The following is a 22562-nucleotide window of genomic DNA, read 5'->3' as shown; positions in this document are numbered from 1 at the left end:
TTAGAGTTTGAGTACTTCAAGGACTAATTGTCTTCCCTATGTTAGCGCCTAGTCATGATTCCTTCGGTTGTGGAGATTGCTCGGGGGTAACTTACAGTGCTGGCGCTGGATTCCATTGTCATCCAGCTGATAAGTTATCAATCATAAGAAACAAATGTCTAATTGAGAGTCCGTACCCGAAATGCGTGCCATGTTATTTCGAGATAAAGTGTAAGTCATTATTGCATCAAGCCGGTTTTAAGAACATCTTTGACCACTTTAAGAATAGATCCCATTAAGGAATATTGCTGCTTCTGGAGCTCAGAGCTGGGCTGTGGAATATTAGTTAATGAAAAGTATTTGGATGACCAAGATATGTGCTACAAAAAGTGTCGATGTTTTTGCCAAAGGTCGCAAAGTGGGGCATGGAAAATTCCATTTAAACATGGATTGGTAGTACTACTTTTGATGTTTTTCATCGCCAGCAATAACATGTAAAACCAAGTTTTGAACTCAAATATAATGATAGAATTGGTTCATAATCATAAGCCCAGTGGATACTGGCTGACTTTTGACTTTTGACTTTTCAACTTAACCCACTCAACTCCACCTAATCAAAAATGAATAGTTGGAGTTACTGTTTTGTCATCATTATTAGGGTTATCTTTATGAACTGTGCCCGGAATGGGGAAAATTTAATTAAAACAACAAACGCGCGATGGGCCAAAGAAAGCAGCCGTCGGTGGAAATTGTAAGTGGAAATAGGGGAGAGCCTGATGTTATCGTGACAAGCCCAAATTAAGTAGCGCACGGGGTTACATCAGCCCGCCAGGGGATAAGGCGGGGGGCGAATGGGGAACCGGGGTTGGGCAATTCAATTTAAAGACCAAACCAAGGCAACCAGCCAACATGGCCCTGAGCTGGCCAAAAGATGAATGGCAACCGAGCCCGAGGCTCATTTAATAGACCAGCCAACACCCGAGCCCAAAATGAAGCATAGGCGACATTCGGTAAGTCACACCATCGAAAACCAATTTAAAGCACGCTGAAATGAGTGCGTTTTTCGTGGCCTTTTAAATATTTTTTGCTGGACCACGAAAGGAAAACGCCTGTTGCTGAACGAAAAGGCAATAATTTGTGGTTAAGAGAGCAACAAAAATTTTATAAATACTAAACATATATTATTTAAAATCAAAGTTCAATGAGCAGGTACAATAACACTTTATATACTCGTTCATATCACATTTAATATTTATTTAAAACTTCTTAGGCTTCGAATCTATATAAAATGTTTTTTTAAAAGTAAAATTCTATACTAACGATTAAAAAGAATAAAATGTATCCTGAATTATTTAAGAACAAATAAATGTATTTATATCTTTCCGTTAACTTTCTTAGTATTAAAATATTTTTTTCCGCAATAAAATGCAACATTGAAATAATTACATTTTCGTTACTTGGAAAGTTCCACCGTATTATACAGAAGGCTGCCTTTGTGAGACTAATTTGATTTTGAAGATGCCTTTGCCATTCAGGGATTAACAGGGATTTTCACACTCACCCGTGGTTCCGTTTTCCTGCTCGCTCAAGTCGGCCAAAGAGGCCGAGAGGGCCTCCGTCATCCTGGCCGCCGAGGACGTCATCGTCTTGGGCTGCGATGCATTTCCGCCGGCTTTCACAATCAGATTCGTTGCACTCGTGCCGTTTTCCGTTTTTGCAGGCTCCGCATTGTGATTTACCATGGCGAAAATCGGTGGCGGCTAGCGGCTATTGGGGGACACTCCTTACAGCCGCCAGCTGCGCGTCCTGATTGCGTCACCCTGGCCCAGAGTTCCACTGATTTCCGCTCCTGGGGATCCAGCACTTGTTGCCGACTTCCTTCCTTCCTCGCGGAAATGGAGAGAACTAACTGAAGCGAGGCGGAAAACGAAAATACTGGTTTAGTTAAAAAGCTTTTCTTCCGATATATAATTTTTATTAAGAGAAATGAGATGAACACTTTTTTATATTATTTTTTATAATTTGTTATTTTTAAAAATATTTTTAAGCAAGCTTAGACATTTAATAATATTCTTCCGGCTAGTGCTTCTGCCAATATGTTTAGCAGGGTCATCGTTAGTAGTTTAACGTCCTTTTCCCATTTCAAACTTTTGCCGGTAGCAAACTAAATTCAAAAGGAAGTTCAAGATGCAAGCAGTAGCTACAAGTGACAGCTTCGAATTTAGTTTCAATTTATGTTGCTAAACGTTGTTCGAGACCCAGCATTTTCCTTACGCATTTCCACGTGGCCCTTCTTGGCAGTTGTTTGTACAAAGGAAATGTGTGTGGATCTGTATGTAAATATGTTTTGCTTTTGTGGTCCTCGCTGGAAAGTGTCTAGGCAGCAATTAGAAAAGTTGCCAGCCAACACACTTCAGAACGCAACAAAAGTAACTTTTTCCTTGGCATAGCCAGTAAAGATAATATTACACTTGCAGCAAAAAAAAAAAACAAATTTTAGAAAATAAGCAAACATTTTTTTGCGAATATAAAAACATTTTGATATATATTCTGTTTCTCTTAAATTGTTGTCCAATGTATTTATTTGTCTATAAATTTTTTTCCTCCAAGAATGAGTATAATTTTTAGGGAAATACATCTGCCAGTCCTCTGAGCACTGTGCAATAAATGTCAGTATGTCAAGCCGGCCCGGTTGAAGTTCTCGCATATCCTCAAGGCATGCGACATGCGACACGCTCCTCCCATCCTGTCGCTTTTGCCAATGGGAAAGTTCTTTCTTCCTTTGTCAAGCCACCGAACTAACTACACTTTGGCTCCGCCGTTGTTCATTCAAGTTGGCGAAACTTTCTGCCACTCAGAATTGCTCGACGTTTTGCTTCTGAGTTTGCGGTTGCATCTGTGGGCCAAGTTTAATTGTATCAGCTTTATTTGAAGCGGGCGAACATAAACAGACTCCAGATTCGAAGAATCGACTGCTAAAGTACTTTTACTCTTTAAGAAATGTATCGTTACCGATCTAAAGTCTGTTTTCTTTCATTTGAAATCGCTTACAAATATGAAAACGCAAACGTAGAATTAGGATAAACAAAAGTCGGAGTATATTTATTATTATTGCACTTTTAATAGTGTTAATTGAAACGAAATTTCGCACTTGAAAAGATCAAGAATTGGTACCAACAAAAGTATTTAGTTTTTTAGCATTTTTTTTACATTTAAAAAATATTAAAAGCTACAACCAAACTATTTTTTAAAATCCTTCTTTTAAATAAAAATAAATATATAATTTTTAAAATCTTTAATGTTTGGTTTACTTTTCTAAAATCTCTCTCGTGCAAAAAATGTATTTCTTGACCCCCCAGAAATTCTCGTTTCATCTGGCCTTCCTCAAAGACCTCAGATGGGGCGTATAATAGCGCCACTGATAAGCCTCAAGTCCAACTTAAATTCATTGTCATTTTCACCTCAGCCCCGCTTTTATTGTGAACACTTGGGGAATTTCGCATTTGCAAGCGGGCAACTGGGGAAAGGCGACCACGCGTTTGACCTCTGTCCAGAGCAGAAAACACACAAAGTGGCGGGGCACTCGCTGAAACTACTCATAAATAAATATACGGGGATCCATTGTTGTTCAGCCGCATTTCGCTGGGTTTTGGATGGGTTTAGCTCTTTTTGAATTGCTTTGTTTGGCTTTGCTCGCCGGTTCGTGTGTTCGCTTTTTGTTTTCTTTTTTATAAAGGCGGTTTGTTTACGCTCCGCCATCGCCGAGAGGGGTGCTTCAGTGGGAAATGGAAATAAATAAACAAAGCGTTTTGCAGGCTGCTTAAATTCATATAAAGATTAGGTTCAAGTTTGTTTATGATTTTCGCAAATATTCAATTGCACTTTTTCAACTTGATAATACTTATTGTGTATTTTACGTTTTTTTTATGTTTTTGGCCCAAATCGGTTTTTGTTTGTTCAATATTTTGTAAAAGCTTTTTTATTACTTATAAAAACCAATAAATATAGAGTTTTTTTTTAAATATTATTAAATGTGTTTTATTTTTTTATACATTCTAAAATAGGTTAAGTAGCAAGCCACTATACAAATTTCAAGTTTTATTCCCTTTCATTTAAAATTTTCGAATTTTCCTTTACAACTTAGTAAACAAACTTTGCCCAAATGCTTATCCCAAGCGTCTTTAGCACCCTGCATCTAATTTGCTTGAGTAAACATTTTATAAATTATCTGCAGTTTAGCCATAAGCCATAAATATGGCTGTGCAATGTGCATTTCCTTGAAAATCTGCACTGCCATATTTTTATAGCTTGCCGGCGAACGTGGCGGATGAGCAATCTCATTCGCACTTGCACTGCTTCGCTCTGGTTCTCTGGAGAGTGCACTGAAAGCGAGGGCGTAGCCTCTCGTCGGCCAATTATCATAATTTTTGCACTTAGCCTATTACCATAATTATCATCTTTCATATTCCTGAGGCAACAGAAATGGGAAGACCGGAAACTCATAAATTTTGCCCCTCTTTTTTATGTGTGCTTTTCGTTCATTGCAGTTTTAAAGGTGCACAAATGCCTCGGGGGTGTCCGCTTCAGGTAGATAAAAACATGAAAATGTGTGTTAATATTTCAAATTTGGCAAATGTGACGTCGTCTGTTTGCTATCCGCGGGCATTTATCACCCAAACAAAAATTCCCCACATTTCCATTCAAGCCCGCAGCTATATTATTTTTTTCTTCAATAAACATTTATATACAATTGTACTTGCCCAAAGAGCCTTGTGTTCTTTGAACGATGTGCTTCCCAGATCGCTGTGTTTGTTGTTTGAAATTGATTAAAGTAGCCCCCAACCATCATCCAGAAAAACGACGACTGTTCGCCAAACAATTGTGCACAGAGAGAAGTGTCGTTAGTCATCTCAGTTTGCTTATGAAGCACAAAAATAAACCTTTATGTTCCTTCGTTTTTTTTTTATATATTTTAATAGGGGTATGTTTTAAAGCTTGCCCATCTCAAAAATTCACTGATGCAAAAATGTAATATATTTAGTTTTTTTACCGTAATATTAACACTTTTTTTTAAAGTTAGGCATCTTTTTCTAGGTGTACTCTTGATTGAATAAGCGTGAGTGTGAATGTCAGTGTGTCAGTGGGTTTCTCGGTGTGTGTTTATACGTGTGTGTATCTGTTTTTTGTATCTTTGACTTTGATCGCGCATGATTAATGATTACGCCTGTGTTTATTGCCATCGCCACTTCAAGGGATTCGGCGAGTTGGGGGTGATAAAAGTTTTCTTTCCGCCGCTTCTGGGGATTTTGATGCCCAGCGTGTCTCTCATATTTCAACTTGAGCACCTCCATTTGGTGGGCTGGCGGTGCGAAGGGATGGGTATTGTATCCGTGCGTTTGTCATCATTTAAGTGTAATTGGACAAACTTGGCGCACAAGATACATCACATTTAAGAGGAAGGCATTAAGGATTAACGTACTCAAAATATATGCTGGTTTTAGGTAGAGGGTTATAAATATAAATATCTTCATCAGTATATTGTCGTTTTATAATACTTACTATTTTCAAAGTATCCGATTTAATTTCGGTTTTATGAACAACAAAATCCAATTAATTCTTAACACCCCCAAAGTCTTTCACACTGGCACAATCCCTCTGTTTTATGTTCTTATCATCCCCTGGTCATCCCCAATTTTACTCGTGTTTAAACATTTGTTGGAATGGTCATAAAGATGAACATATGTTTATAAAATGTGTTGTAAAAAAGTTGTGTTTTAGGGTGGACAAACTTGAAATACACTTTCAAATGAATACTTTGTGCTTGTAAAAATATATTTTAACAGGGTCAATAGGATCTGTAGGTTTCTAGCTCAGTTATGTTAAAGATTAATATATTTTCGCTTCTTCCTAGCAATATATTTCTTGGATTTCCTGGAGAGCTTCATCAAATTGCTTTCAACTAAACCAAGTTAGAGTTGCGAGCTTCCGAGAGAGCATTAAAGGCCTAGTAAGCAAAAAGTTTCCCCTAAATTTGTGGGTGGCCTGTCTTGAGTTTATGTCGGCGGCCCCGAAAACTGTTGTCCGAATAACAAGCTGAAAATTAAATTAACGTTTAAGAGAAGCCGCACGAAGGAAACAAAAGTGTGAATCAAAACTTGGGGCCCAAGGGAAACTTTCCTAATTGAATACCGAAAAACGAGGGGCCATATGGGGGTTTGGTTTCAATGCAATTAGATGGAGTGCAGGTCCTTGCATTCTTCATCTGCAACCAAGTTCCAAGTGGCCGGCCACAAGGGCATCGAGTATTCAAAAGTGGGCTAATTTTTGTTTTCTAAGCTCAATTTGCTGAACAAAATATAAATATGAAATAGAATGGGCGAGGTGCAGTCATTATGTATGTATAGTTGTGTTTCCCATGGCTCATGAATGCTGATTCATTAGCCGAACCTTCCTGTCCGCAGACTGAGAGCCATTTAAATGCGAATTAGCCTAACCGCCCTTCGGCTGAGAGTGTGTGTGTTTTTGGAGGGGGTGTGTATGGTGTAGCCGTGTGTGCGTAGGCGGTGTGCGTTAGGGGGTGTGGCTGTGTGGTTCGGGCGGTTCTTGTGGATCCAAGACCCCAGTTCTGCGGTTTCCCCTGGCACGTTCACGCCTTCCCTGAACCCCAAATTGCAGTTGGTGGGTGGATGAGTGACTCCTGCCTGATGGTGTTTAATTTGATTTGGCCGAGTATGCATAAACTACTTATAAGGAAAACATCAATTTGGGTCTGGCATGTACTTGAGCTAATTAGGAGGACGCCAATTAAAATCTGGAGAGGGATTCACAATACATATCTCAACAATGTAATTAGCAATTAAAAACTTTGGGAGCAGTTTCCCATTCCTGTAACATGATGAGTTCAAAATGATCTGTTGACCTTAGATTTGAATGTCTCCTTTCTATCATAGCTACTGAATTTTTATTGACTGAAATTGCGTTGGCCATTAATTATTTTAGAGACATACTGAAGTGCCTGGAGACCAATTCTCATTAGATTCAAGTGCCAACTGGCAGGCAGGCATTTCCAAAAACCAATTTCAACCGGCTGTACCAGTTTCTGTTCAGTTTCGTTTTCGGGAGCAGATTTTCCTAACGTTCTCGGCATTTCCATAGGCAAAAAGACCTCGTTAGGACCATTTAATTAAATGTCTCTCCATTAGCCGCTGCATTCCATTGGCTGCGATGATCGCGTTATGATATGCCTAATTGCTCTTTTATGGATCAAACAGAGATGTTTGAAACATGTGCTAAGCGATTTTATTAGCTACCGCCGGCTATTAAAGTCGTCGACATCAAAAGTCTAAAAATAATGCTGGCCAAAAGGCAGCAAAAAGTAGAGCCAAGGCAGAAAAAGGCAAGCGGCTGCCAACGCAAAACAACAGGTAATTAAGAATGCAAATAAACAATGGCAAACATTGTGAATTCGCGAAATGCAGTAAATGGCTTTCCACTCGTCTCTCGGATTCATTCTGGATTCTTTATTGTGCCAAAATTCTTGTGTGTCAAAATGAAATATTCGTGCAATGTGCAAGACAAACCTGATTTGCCATAAAATTAAATTTCGCGCCCATTTGGCGAGGACCAGTGGAGCGGCCCAGCCCAAATATGTGTGCAAATGCCCAAGCCAGTCGAATAGAATCAATTTTGGCTTCTGGCACCGCGAGGCTGCGGCCTCTGCAATATGGCCAAAAAGCCTGGGCAAATAAATCAATTGGCAATCGCTCGAAAATGTTGAAAAATGCTGCGCGATCACTTGACATTCTCGAGTCGGACAAGTGTGAACGGAAATGCCTACAAATCTATGTGTAGGAACTTTCGACAAATTTGCGACGCTCGGAAATTGATTGCAATAATTTAAATGTGCTTGGGCAATATTTCAACAAGGTTCAAGCTGCAAATTATTTACGTCAACGAGTTGCAGCCAACGTAAGCAAACTGCGAATAGCTGGAATAAAAAACGTAACAGAAATCACGACCGAAAAATTACATTTAAAAATTGTCAGCCAAAAATTAAAGTATTAAAAGTATACTTTAAAAATCTCGAATTAAAAATAGTTATATGAAGAAAGTTCTCAGATGAATTTAAGCCAGCTTTTTTCTGAAAGTATTATTTTATTTATTGATAAATAGTACAAAAACTTTTTATGAATACAGCATTTCATGAGTAAATGTAAATGTAAAAAAAGAAGAATAGAAATTTAATTTATGTTGCTTTGCCTTCCATTAATGGAAACAAATTCTAAGACTGTGCCACTTTTATTGAAAGCAATTTAGTCTGTTAAATAATTTTGCCAGTACTGGTAGTATTTATCTCAATTAAATGTGAATGATCTACTACGTTTTGTAATTTATCAATTATAGCAGCCTGCAATCGTTTCCTATCACAAGTTGAAAACACTTTCTCACATTAGTCTTGCTCCGAGACATTGTTTCTTATAATTACACTTGATTAAAACGAAACGGGTTTTATTCTTTTTTATTTATATGACCTGTTTACAAATAAATTCCCTTGAGAATGCTTTCAAAAATCAGCTTTATTTTGAATTTGTTACAGTTTTTAATTTTTGTTGTTGTTCTGTTTTGGTTTTTACACTTGTTCCCCATCATTACACATGTTCATTATACATGTGTTGCAGAGTCGGCCCTCTTTTACACTGATAAAAAATAATATTATAGGTCAATATGTAAAAATATATGTTTGAGATTTAATATAAACTTTTTTGTAGGTATAAGTAAATCCTAAGTTATGCCAGTTATTTAATTAAATATGCACCTATACTTTTTTTGGGTATTAATAAAAATTATTATATGAAAGTTTCCCATTTTAGAGCTATTTTCCCTCTGTGTAGGGTTTGGAATTCGGCTGATATAGCCTTTGTTGTTGTTGTTTGATTAGGCGTCTAGGTTGACACATAGGGGGCACACAAACAGGGACGGGCGGACATATAGACGGATCGGCCGACCGACAGAAAGTCCCTCATAGATAGTCACCCATACAGAGACCGAAAACGAGAGACGGACGGAGACACATGTGTTGAAAATTTAACACAAATGTGCAAATTTAATTAAATTCAAACGAGAAATAAATATAAATAAGCTTCGTTCGCATATTCATGTAGGTATATGAGTATGTCGGGTAATACTATATAGTGACAGAGATCTGGTGAAAATAAGAAGCTGTGTGACCTAAGGGAAAAACAACAAGCACATTTGCTGCTGCAATTGTGTACGTAAATAAAAACGCAATTTTCACAATTTTTTAAACTTGACAGAGTCACAGATGAAATGTGCAAAAAAAGGAAAAGCAAGCGAACAAAACACTGGGCAGCATGTTTCCTGAACGCAAACATTATTGGATTTTATTATATATTGTTTACATTACATTTAAATATATATTGTTTTTTTACCCTACATTGAATCTTCCTTATACTTTTATTATAATAATTTGCGAGTTGTGTTTTGTTCACTAGTGTACCCCGAACAGCGGGCCGTGCAAAATGAGGGCTCTGTAAATGCTGTAAATTAGCCGAAAACCCCAAATAGAACATACCTACTATAATAATTTATATTTATTCGCAAGCGCGGAGATAAGGTCTCTAAAATGTAGACCCTGAAAAAGTGTCTGGCAGATAAGAAATTTCCCCAAGGAATCTTGATTCTCACTGGATAATGACTCACACTTCGTTTTGAATACATATTAGGCAGCGCCATTACTCATTGATGATAAGTTAAACATGCCATTGACTTTCAGGTTATTCTGTCAATCACTTTACAATTTGATTAGGAAATATAAAATTGGTTTGGCAAATGAATTTAAAATACAATTTGTCTCATTGGACTTAGTGCCGGCTCTAATGAAGTATTTTATCGGCGCTATCGCCATTTGATAATGGTCCCGCCCAAAAGCCCCGAAAATAACCCCGCCCAGGTCGCTTCTTCATTCCGTTATCGGGGCAGCATATGCCAAGTGGCTTTGATTTGGTTTTTATTTTCACTTATTTATACACGCGGCGTGACACTTTTTTATAGAATCTTAACTCGGTTCTTTGCCATAAAGATAAAATAAAAACTGGAAAAAATGAGAAACGCCGGGCGGGGGCGTTAATTTATTAATGCGGAGCCGTGAGCCAAAACAAAATCTGCGGCAACACTTTTATAACTTGATTTATTTAAAGACAAAGGCATTTGGCATTTGGTGTTGTTAAGTATGTGGTTAGGACTTAAAAATAAATCGAAATTATGGCGCATAAGCAGAAGGACATTGGCAAAGGTCGTTGTTGATTCTTAGATTTAAAAACATAAATGAATAAATTTAATTAGTTAATAAATTGTCTGGGATGTTTCACGTCTAAATTCGTTATTGCCAGAATTTTCAAAGCACGGAATTTATCTTGGCAAAAAAATTATAAATTGCCCCATTTAAATAAATAAATAAAATAAATTCCTACCTAAATCCATCCTATTAGGAGATATGCAACTAAAAATACTAATAGTGCCAAAGTCAGCTTTTGAACAAAAAATAAAAGAACGGCTGTGGTCAAAAGTGTAGCAGTGCAATTTTCAATTTTCAATTTTTCATTAATTATAATTCTTCTTATTAACAATAATTTAATAAAGAGCTCATGGGGTTTCAACACTTCAATTTCAATCTCCACATTGAACAGATTGCAGTTGTGAATTCATTTTTGTTTACATACTAAAAAGTAATGCAAGTTTTTGGGGAACTCTTTAAGCATTTAACAAGCTCCATTTATTTGAACACAGCTGTTGGCAAACTACATACGCAAACGAACTCATATGTATATGCTTCGTATCACTTTTTTCACCAAACATCCACACATAGGCGATCATCAACTCGTTCGGCCGTTGAACAAAAATTGCAAATAAAAAGAAACCACTAAAAAACACGAAAGAGCTACAATAAAGACCAGAACCGACGCAGAATTTCGCTGCCAGCTGCCAAGTTGAAAGCAGCATTAATTTTTTATTTTAATTCGGGGACACTTGTTGTTGCTGCCGCTGCAGCCTTTATTTTTTAATTAATGAACGGCTACCAAGTTCGAACGAAAATAATAAATACTTTTTAGAAAACCCGAAATCAGATGCGATTAGCACTATCAAGAAGAGCAGCAAAAAAGAGAGAGAGGGCTGTGAATATATAATACTTCGATCTGTCGCTAACCATTCAGATTCGTTTGCTTGCGATCTCGCATCGTATTTTTGTATTTTTAGCTAATTTCAGTTGCTATTGAGCTTGGCAATTAGTTACACTTGATTATATGAAAGCAGATCGCGAGTAAACACTTTGCCGGTCCCCCAAGTCCGATGTTTACTTTGTCGAGTTGTATTTTTGCTCGTATTCCACTTTGTTGTTGAACTAGTTGTAGTTTTTGAAATGGAAGGAAATCTTTAATATGCCATAGTTTTATATTTTAACGATCACATAAGAAACTTAAATGATGCCAATTTTGGGGTTTATAAATGAAACGCGAATAAAATTAATTGCAAACTTGTTTTCGTATTTAAATTAGTTTGGGTTCTAAATTGGGTTTTTAAATATTCCATTTGGAAATTATGCGGGGAACTTTTTCATTCAGAACGGAAACTTTTTACAGCACTGCCCTTTGTTTTATTTATTTATTACATTTTGTTTACTTTTATTTTTTGATTATTTGCTTATAGTTTAGTTTCCCATCAACTATACGCTTCAATTTTGGGTAAACTTTGGTACAATACCTAATTGCTGGGTGTTGGTTTCGCTGCCGCCGAGTATTTCCTAATCATTTGTATCAATAAATTATTTATTTATATATTTGTGCATATATGTGGGGAGACCTTTCCCAATGGCACATGTTGTTTAAAAAAATCACATTAACACTGACACTCGCGCACACACACACTCGCTTTTCGGCTGGCAAGGAAACGCGCGAAAAACGCGTCCGCCCGAAAACCGCTTGTAAACCGCTCTCAGAACGCCAGCGAACCGCACCCGTGCACGTTCTAATCAGAACTGAGGCCGAGCAGCGAAGAGTCCAACAGGCTGAAGCGCACCACCCCCCACAGCAACATGTTGCCGACCTTGTCCATTGAGCGGGAGAGCCGCTTGGATAAAAAGAGCGCGCGAGTGTGAAGTGGTTTCGGATTAAATGTTTTCGTTTTGATCGTGACTGAACGACAGGGAGCGAAGGGCTAATATTATATTTTTATAAAACAAACTGAAAAAAGATATAGAGGAGTTTCTTAATAATAAAATACCCAGTGATTAACCTCCAACAAAAAGAGCAAATTCGGCGAAAGAAATGCGGATTGCAAATGTAATATTACTCATACGCCGTGTGGATTATGCCTTAATTTATGCATATTGTTATTTATGTGTCAGGTTTCAAAATAGTTTTTCAAAAATTATAAAATTGAACACATGTTAAGAAAATAAACCTTTTGTTTTTGATTTAAAGTTGCAATACAAGAGAACAGATCTTTAGACATAAAAAGAACTCTATTGTTAAATCAAACAGAGTTCCATGACACAAATCAGTCAGTTAGGAAATAATCAAGATAATTAAAAGTTCATGTTTTGATTTTAAAGCAATTAGTGATTAATTCATTTTATGATTTCATTTCTGCGGCGGCCATTCAAGGCTTTAGAAAATCCATAATTAAGAGTATTCTAATAGCAATGTGCGCTGAACTATGACATAATTTATTCATAGCTTTAAACACAGTCCTAACGCAGTTAAATGCAGTTTTATATTTAATATTTAAAATATTTTTTATTTGTTGTGGTATTCAATATTGTAGTTTTAAAAGTTAAACTTCAAGAGAAATGTTTCTAATCAACTCCAATGAATCAATCATTATAAAATCTGATAGAGAGCCATGAAAAACGCCAATTTCACGTTTTTATTCATTCTTTCTAATCATTTCAAGTACGTTCTTGAAAGTGCAATTGAATTTGCAATAGTGGTGCCGTAATGAAGATAATGTCTAATCTAAAACTACTTGTGACCTAATAGAGCTATTTCTTCAACTGATTAAGATTTTATTCTTTTGTATAGCTTAGCTGGCTAGATCTAAAAATCGAGCCTTCAACCTTTTGAAATTTATATGCTTAAACAGCCATAGTAGAATAGTAAGAACCACTTCCCATGTCCAAATGATTACCGGAATAGACTCTCCGTTTAATTGTCCGGGTCCAGTTGATACACCTTTGATTTGCACCTTGTGCAATCGCCACGAACACCACTTCAACCTCAATTTCCTGAAATTAAATTACTTACTAGCAGCTCAGTTCGTTCCCAGGTAATTTCAGCTTAGCAGGATATTGTCAACACCCGTCGCCAGCACCCGGGATCCTGTTGTCCGAGTGTGGGGAAATGTTTGAACTGCTTTGTTGGCACACAAACACCTGCACAAAGCAAGTACTTTGCTTGCACTGTGTTTGCTGACTTGTGCAATTTCCGTCCGACAACACGGGGCGTATACGTAATGAACTTTGACAGAGCCCGGCCACAGATGTCCGCAAGTTAGCCACGATAGGTGGATACCTATGTTTTCAACTTTCAATTCATTGCACTTTCAACCCTAATTTGGTATAAAATTCGTTGCTTTAACTATAAGCAATCTAATTATATGCTGCAAGCTCTGGCAGAGTATAGAGTAGTGTTACAAAAAAGCCAAACAATGTAAAGATCATGAAATATTTTAAATGATAAAATATATACTCTCATTTGTCGTCTTTAAAATTCCTTACATCTCATCTCATAAGCATTAATTGCTGGCGTTTCACCGCAAATTCATTTGGTGTCCAATAAATTATTAACGACCCAACACGCAAAATGTATGTGACACACACCTTAGTCTGTGGACAAAACTTCGCGGGCAACGTTGCCGCGGAGCTGCTGTGGGATTCGGGATTTGCATAAATAATAATGAAATTTCAACTGGTGAATAAACAAAAATAAAAGCAGCTTTAAGCATCAGCCACCATTAAAAGGCAATTCAAAGTGTGTAAAGCCACCCACCGAATTACCCGAGGATCATGTCAAATTAACTAATTGAAGGCTCAAGTAGACTTTGCATACATTTGCGGGCCGATAAAGGTGTCTCGCCAGCCGATAGATTAAAGATGGCATCGGTAATGGCCGGTCCCCAAGGTCAAGGTGGGATTCGATGATCACCAGATCGAAATCAAAACATGTTTACTTTCGCACGCCGCTCGGCATAAGTTAGTCCTGGCTCAAGGATGGCCACTTCAGACAGGTGGGCAATGAAAGGACTCCCTCTCCCCGGGGCTTTACTAGGCATTTCCATGGGTGGGTATTTAGCTGGCCTGGTCTTGAATTTGTAATAGGACATACGATTTAAAATGAATAATTTCTACAGAATTGAAGGCACTCCAAGCGCTCTACTGAATACCAGATTTTATAGTTAGTTTAAAGAAGTTAGGTTACTGATGATTAGTTAAACACATTTTAAATATCTTTTTTATGTGTGTATAATAATTTTTTAAAATTAAAATTATAACAAGATCATTGATAAATTTAGCAAGCTTTATAACACCGAAAACGTTCCCTTTCTCCTTTCCATAAATCATTTTCAAGGTTCAACTTTCTTTGTCATCGGTGTGTGCCATGAAAATAAAACAAGTAAATGATAATTTAATGAACGGCTATTAAATGTCAGTCAATGCCATTTACTGGGGGTCGTAGTCAATACAGCAGTTTTTTTCATTTTTAATGGCCTCCCTTTAGCTTTTTGTGTGCGGGAAAATCAATTTTAACAACAGAAAGGTCAAAGATTTTTTAAATTTTTCACATACTTGGTTAAGCCGAATGAATAGCTGAGAAGTCGGCAGTTGGCAGTTGGCTACGAAATAAAGCCTAATTACGAAATGTTCCTTAATTAGTGCGCTCGACTTAATTACAGAACTGCAAAGTCAACAGAAGCAGCGCCAGAATTCGCAACAATAATAAACCCGGGCTGCCTCGGGATCTGTGTCCTTTGGTCGACAATCAACCGGCGTGGGAAAGTGTGTGTGATTTCATGTGGGGGCGGCAACAGCTTGTTGACATCGTCCTTTAAAGCGCCGGAAAGTATGCTGTGTCCCTTGATATTCGACACATTCGCCTGCAAGTTTTAGCAGAACAGTCTGACAAGTTTGGAATTAGGGTTAAATTGCCTGAATTAATATTACATATTCCGGGGACACGCCATAAACCATAATGAACACTGGCTTCGTTAAAAATTCACTCTTTTCAAGGCTGCTTTGTATTTTAGTTAGTTGGAAAGTATTTTTACTACACCGTTTTAAAGGGAGTATCAATCAAAACTTCAACATCAACTGAAACAATTCCATTAGTAGAAAAATACCTAAAATTTAGACATTAAAGCCACACACCTGTGGAACAATCCCACCTTCCCCTCAAATCTTTCTTATAAAAAACGCCGAGTAAACTTTGATTGCCAATAGCAAAAATCAATGTTGAAATGTAAATGAGGAGAGCTCCGCAAGACCATTTCAATGAATATATTCAGAAATCATGCAATTTCTCGCCAACTTCGGACTGACTCTCCAGCAGAAAACAGCACAAAAAACAAATTCAATATAAACGCAAATTATTTTTGCTGTCCGGTGGGGGCAAAAGCAAAAAAAGAACAAAATAAAACCGGCGAGCTTTGAAAAAATGTATGCCGATTGGGGCTGTTTCTGTTTGGTTTTTATGTCCTGCCGGCCACGCATAAATCTGATGACTAACTCCTCGGGCTTTTGACGTGTTTGACACTCCCCGTTAAAGTTGCTTAACCTGCATGTGCTTACGCAAAGGCACAAAAGTATTAAAGTAATAAAAATAGCGATTTATAAAATTTACGAGCGAGGCCAGGAAAAATGGTGTAATAGAAAAAAGACTGGCCTTTTATGACTTCGAGAAAACAGAAACACAGTTTTTACTCTATTTTAAAACGCTTGAAAAAGTGAATACTTAGACCTATTTTTTAGACCTATCAAAAATGTAATAATGAAAACACTAAGCTGCCCCTGTTGCTTTATTTCTATTTTCCCCCGAAATACCCAGCGAATGTTAAACAAAATTCATCATACATACACGTATGCGCCTGTGGCCGAAAACAGGGGAAAACTTTCTCACGTTGCTCCGTGTGCTGACCCGCATACCAAATTAGAGACCAGCAGAAACCGAAAAGTTGCTCAAATCTTTGCTAGATTTAATTATGTTTAAATAGGCTTAGCAAAACTTGCCACAGAGGCAGAGGAAATCCAATAAAGGTGAGTCACAAATACATCAGGTATAAACTGAAACTAATTGAATTTTGCACAAAGAAAATTTTACTCTGCCACAAGACCGGTTTTAATTTGATATTTAGTTATGGCATATTTTGTGGATAAATGCCTTGTTGTACGGCTTATTGTCATTTTGATTTTAAATCCTTTGGGTTTTCTTATTAAATTATGAAAATTTTAATAGCGTATTATTAAAAGAAAATTCGATAAATGTTTGTAAACGGTTTAAATAAGGATTTAACGTTTTTAAATGGCACACAAAGTGTCAGTTGGCCGAATGCAAACAGCCAAAGCCCATTAGCAGAGCACGTACAAGCATTCCTAGAGATTAAATATGCATTTTTGCAGAAAAGTTTAAATGGCTTGACATCAGCTGCAGTTCATGGCTTTTCCAGCCATTTGCAGAGCAACAGATGCCAATAAGCCTAGCCTTTCTGGGGTAAAATTATTAAGGTACTTTAAAAATGTACGATATTAACTAAGATATGAAATAAAAATAATCTGTGGAATATTCTCTTGACAAATACATTTTATAACATTTCTAATGTACTTTATACTTTGTATAATTAAATTCTGCATATTCCAAGACTTAAAAAATTACACGTAATATTTTTTTTTAAAACCCAACATTATTATTATAAAATATATATACTAACTTCGTAGTATGGTTCTAAATATACTTGATATTATTATATTAGCAAGCAGTTTGCCCCGTGGCAAAAACAAAATGGCCCCTTTTTCAGCACTGCTTGCAGGCGGACAAAATGGCCGCCATTCGCATTTCCGCCCCGAGTGCCTGTGTGCGTTACCGTGAGTGTGTGTGCACTTAGCCTGTTGCGTTTTCTGGTTTCCTTTTTGATTTCATTTCCTTTCTACTTTATTATCCCCACTCCAGCCGCTTTTGTTTTTCCCATTCGTTCGGTTTTATCTGCAAATTTCATTGAACCTTATCCCCGGATGCAATGGACCGTAAAGGAGGCGGCGGACAATTGCCAGCATCGGGTTAAAAGGCCACGTTGGCCCACATCGCGCTGGCGGAATGAACAGTACGGGTGAAGGCTAAAATTCGACGTCCCGTCCGTCAATCAAGACATCCTCGACGGACAGGGATGGACGTGAGTGCTGGATGCAGAAATATTGGCATTTCATAAAGCCGAAGTTAACAGGAAACGAATCGAACTCGAGAATTGGGATGCTGAATTTAGCATAAACTGAAAATTTGAGTGCCCACGTCAATCATTTGACTATCGATCAAAAAAGCAATAACGCAAAAACTAAAGTTTTGATAGATTTGACTAAGGTTTATACATATTTTAGTGTAAAATATCTAGGAATAAAGGCGTTTATAAACACTATTGGAGATTTTACTAACAAATATAATCGAAATTTTGTCTTCTGGAAAGTAAATTCACGTATGTATACCCTTAGCTCCAGTTTTTTAATTTTAGTATTATCATATCTGTAATTACTTTTCACCTAATGAAAACAATCAAGCAAAAAAATAACAATTTTTTTTGTCCCTTTTGTGGAACCGTATCCTGGGTGATTACGAGGGGCAAAGGTTTCTCGAGCAACATGACTGCCCCAAGCTTTCCCCCAACATATTTGTGTTGTTTTTCTTAAATTACGCAATTTTCCCTCTGGCAACTGGCGCCACAAAACAGTTTACTTATTCATGCAGGTTTTCGCGAAACTGAAGACAAATGAGCATTTGAATATAAAATGTGGTTATTATTTTCCGCGAATGTTGAGCAACAAGTTGCCCCAGCTAAGTGCAACAGGCCGGCCTCAAAACTGGAAATCGTGTTGATAGAGTCGAACGTAAACAGAGAACGTATCTCTCGGGTTTTTTGGCCCTCTCTTTCATACACCTTGAGAAAATACTTAGCAGTGGCGCACATGGCGTATGAGTAATTTCTTGTGTTTCTACCTTTTGACAGCAATTTATGACGTTTACCCCTTGACAAAGTGTACTGATAAGCAGTTTAAAGTGTGAAAAATGTAAATTACCTCTAACTAAGGAAAATATTACTATTATTAACACAAGAATTAGCCACTCATCCCAAGTTATAATGAAAACAGCAAGGGAAAGTATAGCTCTCATTTTTAAAATATGTATATTTTATTATTTATTGCTCTTCGGTTGCATTCAATCAGCATTCGCGTATATTGTACACAAAAATACACAGAGATAGTATATAGTTCGAATAATGTAGACTTCAGTGTTTGCATGCTCCACAAACATCAAATGCATTATTAAGTATCAGCTTTAGTTACATTTAGCAGTTCGAATTGCATGGTTTCGTATGGATGCTGACGATGAGTTAATCATCTTTGGGTATTATTTGCTTTAATTGGGGGCTTGAACTTACATTTAACATAAACCTTTCCGTTCATTTATTTTAAATACATAGCGAAATGCAAACAACTTTCTTAAAGTTTATTACTCAATGTTAATCTGGTTGAAGATATATGTTAAACATAGGCAATGGCAATTAGAACCAAACGACTGACTGACTGGCCTAGTGACTTGACTTGGATTTGACTTGACTGATCCACTTGCCGTCTTACTGAGGACTTAGGCGAGAAACGCTTTTCATCTGCACACATTCAATTAGGCATTCAATGGGTATCAAAAATACTTATCATGGCTTTTCATTACACTTTAGATACAAAAATATTTTAAATTTAATACCGTTAACGAAAATACTTGACGATCAATTACATTTTGGAAAATCTCGCTTACACCTTTGGAACAAAAATAAACTCATTTACAAGACTTGTTGGGGAAAACAAAAAGCGTATGTCGTGTGTGTGTGCTATTTGATGTGCTGCTTAGGCCCAGTCCTTTTTGATCTCAAAGGTCCAGTCCCACTCCAGGTGTATATGCTTGTCGTCATCCGTGAAGACCGAACTGACCGAGTAGGTGCCGCGGGAGAATGTGCCAGAGGGAGCCTCCTCGGCGGGCGTCAAGTAAAATTGAATTTCCTTCTTCGGCGGATAAGAGCCAACCATATGCTTCATTTTGTCAACTAGATAATGATAAAAAGATTTTCGTTTTAGTAATTTATCACATTATTGTGCATTCAGCGCCAGCTTACCCACAACTTAAAAAATCATACAATCCGAAATTAGAGTTTGGCATTGAAGATAATAGGATATTTATTCAAGTTATTCTCAACACATGACTAGAGTTACTATTGCAAATGTGAAAAACAAAATATAAACAGCACCGCAGAATCCCAACAAAAGGGTCGTGCCATCAAACCAGCTTTTTCCCATTTCGAAACTAAATTTACGACTAGCCTGCACAAGAGTCAATCAAGAACTAATGTGTACAACTGGCAATTGTGCCTCGGCCTCTACCGAATTGAAGTCCCAAAAGTGCTTAAATCGTGTAACGCATGGGAAAACCAGAATAGCAAATAATGTGGCGCGAGGTTGCATTTAATTTGATTCTTCTTTGTAATTACCGAAAATGAAAAGGATTGCAATTTAATAAAACAAACCTTTAGCCTAAATGTTTGCCAATGGGGGAAAAACTAAAAATCCGACTTAAGAACTATTAATTGGACTTTGTTTCAACCAAAAATCACAAAAAAATGTAAATTAGGGTAATATTAGTACTTACCATTAACACCCAAGCGAGAAGTCTTTTGCACATACTTAAGGCCATGGACAATTTCACGTTGCACAATAAAATCAATGCGCACCTTGTACTGAACACCTTCTTTGATCACAAAAAGCTGTAAGAATAAGGTGCATTAGTAAACCTTAGGTAGTCAGATAAGTATAATAACTAACCTGCTTTTTGAGCTGGCTAAGGTCACCGGTAAGATCCAATTCCATGTCATCGCGTCCTTCCACGACAAGGGCAAGTTTCTTCACAATCACTTTTCGGGGATCATTTGGTTCTGGAAAAGGAAGTTAAGATTGGTAAACCCTTTGCCTCATATTCAAGCAGTTTTTCCCTTACCAACAATAATTTTCTCGGTCTGGGCGGCTCCTAGGAGTGCCTCCTTGTAGCGCCGCAAGCTCTCGTCCTCCTGATCGGCGGCCATTATCTCCTCGATGGTCTTTTCCGGCGGCGCCTGGTAGTTTGCATCATGGACATCCTCATCGTGGTGCTCGGGATGGGGCTTCGTCTCTGTTTCGGCCATGGCTATGTGGAACCTAGAACTGTCCAAGCAGAACTGTTTATTTACCAATCAATTACGTTTTAATGAGCAGCACCGGCTATTGCTAAATGGCTGCTTGAGTTTTTGTTTAGTGCTTCTCAGCTGCTCTGGGAGAAGCATGTGGGTCATAGGCATATTTTTAGTAGTGTGAGTAACATGTTGACGATAATGATATTGTTTTGTATATATGTAAGCCTCCATTTAAAAGTATGTGCGATTCCAATGCTGAACGCCTATCGGGGTAAAAGAAAATATTCCTGGACCGAACGATTGGGAAAGTCTTCTTTTCTTAGGTTGTCACACTTAGAACACTTGAACTACTGGCTTGTCGGGGCTGGAACTACTAAATAAATTTATAAAAATGTATAATGTTTATAAATTTAAGATTTTAAATTGACTGCTAAGATCAGAAAAAATCAATATTACAAATATTGAGTTTGGAAAGCTAAAATACATTGTGGTAAAAAATGTATTCAATACCCCGCATAGCTGCCTGCGTTATCATTCAGTTAACATCGAGTGGGCTTATTCGTTTTTTGGCTATGGCAGCGAACAAATGTTAGCCACTTCATATGGCCGCTCAATAATATTGATTAAATTTCAATTATTAACGCATTGATGAACTGACGTGTTGACTGGCAGCGGGCGGGGTGTGGAGGCGGTCGACTTGCAGCTGGTCCGCTCGGAAAATAAAAAGGTCCAACCAAATACGGCGAGTCAGATAAGGCAAGAGCGTTCGGTAGTCAGGGGTCGGGGAGAGGGAGAAAGAGCGGATATCGGCATTGAATAATATTGACCAGAACGGGCGACAAAACGCGAGGGCCTCCGCCCACCGCCCCCGCCAGCGCCTTTATTATTATCTTGCTTTGTTTCCCATTATCTAAATACACGTCGCTGGCTTTATGTCCATTTTCGACGAAAGTTGGCCCAATAATAATTCTCGGTTCTCCAGATTTGGCCTTATATACACGCCGCTAGTGCAAAAAATGTACATGAAATTGAAATGTTATTACTTGACATCAAGTTGTTGAGCGATAATAAAAATGTATCTATACAGGGGATACTTCCAGGCACATGTGTACACCGAAAGCAAGAACAAAGATCTTTTAAGGATCTATATATGCTTGGTTTTTTAAATATTTACAGATGTTTAACTCCTATATTATTATAACTACTTTATGCAAAGCAATTACAAAAATAGGAAATAACTTAAATGATACAATTAAATTTTGTATTATAATGCTAAAAATCGTACTTCTCCAAAAATGTTTTGATACTCAGATAGATTTTAGAATGCACCAGATATTTCTCCCTGTGCACGTGTGGGAATGGCAAGAAATAATAAACATTTTTCGGACTCACAAAGTTTGGGCCAATAAATACAATCGGAACAATTAAGGTTGGGTGGGAAAAGGTAATTTCAAGAACAAATCTGCCCAAACAGAAATTTAGAATTCCAAACAAAGTGCGAGAGCGAGGGAGACGGGGGAAGAGAGCGAGAGAGAGATGGACGACCCCCCGCCAAAGTGTGGGGATAACTCAGGGAAAAGTACGAACCATGCCAGTTTTTCGGTTTTTTCGGTTTTTTCAGTTTTTTTGATAAAGAAATGTGCACGAAGAATGTTAAGGCCCCAGACGTATGAATCACACACACCAGGCCGCACACACACACTCGCACCAGGACCGGCACATGAATCGCCACGGATCCTCGAGTATAACTTTTTGGGAGTGGTTCCTCGGCCAGCAGATAACCACCAGTACTGCCAAAAACTCCAGCTGACATCGAATACGATATTTAACCATATTTAAATGCGAGTTTGGATTAGCAACATGCATTGGAACGCAGCACACACACACTCTCGCAGTGCGGCGACGACGCGCACTCACCTCTCTAGTATGCAAAATGATGCGGAAACTGTGCAGTCCTCGAGAGTGTGTTCTTTTGGAATAATATAACTAGTTTTGTTTGTTTTTACAATGTGTGTCCTACTAACTTTTAAACAAAGCAAAATATAACGAAAAACACTCGGCGAAATAAGAAGTGTAAGTGTGAACGCTCGCTCTCC

General features: G+C 37.7%; 4 protein-coding genes across 5 annotated transcripts in view; all 4 read right to left on the bottom strand.

Annotated features, from left to right (window-relative positions):
* The window catches only part of LOC108028485 (adenylate cyclase type 2), a 40026-nt gene extending 28011 nt beyond the window's left edge, over window positions 1-12015 (bottom strand). For both annotated transcript variants that reach the window (XM_017100348.3, XM_017100351.3), the window contains exons 1-2: window positions 11758-12015; window positions 1541-1888 (exon numbers count right to left, since the gene is read on the bottom strand). In XM_017100348.3, the coding sequence (XP_016955837.1) occupies window positions 1541-1721 (181 nt within the window). In that variant the 5' untranslated portion in view covers window positions 1722-1888; window positions 11758-12015. The remainder of the gene's footprint in view (window positions 1-1540; window positions 1889-11757) is intronic.
* LOC127010806 (uncharacterized) overlaps window positions 1-22562 on the bottom strand; it is a 120344-nt gene that overhangs the window by 31505 nt on the left and 66277 nt on the right. The gene's annotated exons all lie outside the window — the stretch shown is intronic.
* Window positions 18411-22557, bottom strand: LOC108028731 (rho GDP-dissociation inhibitor 1). The gene is made up of 5 exons (XM_017100696.3): window positions 22384-22557; window positions 20295-20497; window positions 20123-20232; window positions 19950-20064; window positions 18411-19350 (listed from the first exon to the last, which is right to left on the bottom strand). Exons 2-5 carry the CDS (start codon window positions 20476-20478, stop codon window positions 19154-19156), a joined length of 606 nt encoding a protein of 201 aa, XP_016956185.1. The 5' UTR covers window positions 20479-20497; window positions 22384-22557; the 3' UTR covers window positions 18411-19153.
* On the bottom strand, window positions 19363-19935 carry LOC122819042 (uncharacterized). The gene has a single exon (XM_044095103.2). It carries the CDS (start codon window positions 19598-19600, stop codon window positions 19496-19498), a length of 105 nt encoding a protein of 34 aa, XP_043951038.1. The 5' UTR covers window positions 19601-19935; the 3' UTR covers window positions 19363-19495.

The sequence above is a fragment of the Drosophila biarmipes genome, chromosome 3L (assembly GCF_025231255.1).
Source record: "Drosophila biarmipes strain raj3 chromosome 3L, RU_DBia_V1.1, whole genome shotgun sequence".
NCBI lineage: Eukaryota > Metazoa > Arthropoda > Insecta > Diptera > Drosophilidae > Drosophila > Drosophila biarmipes.
This window is presented reverse-complemented; position numbering and strand designations above follow the sequence as displayed.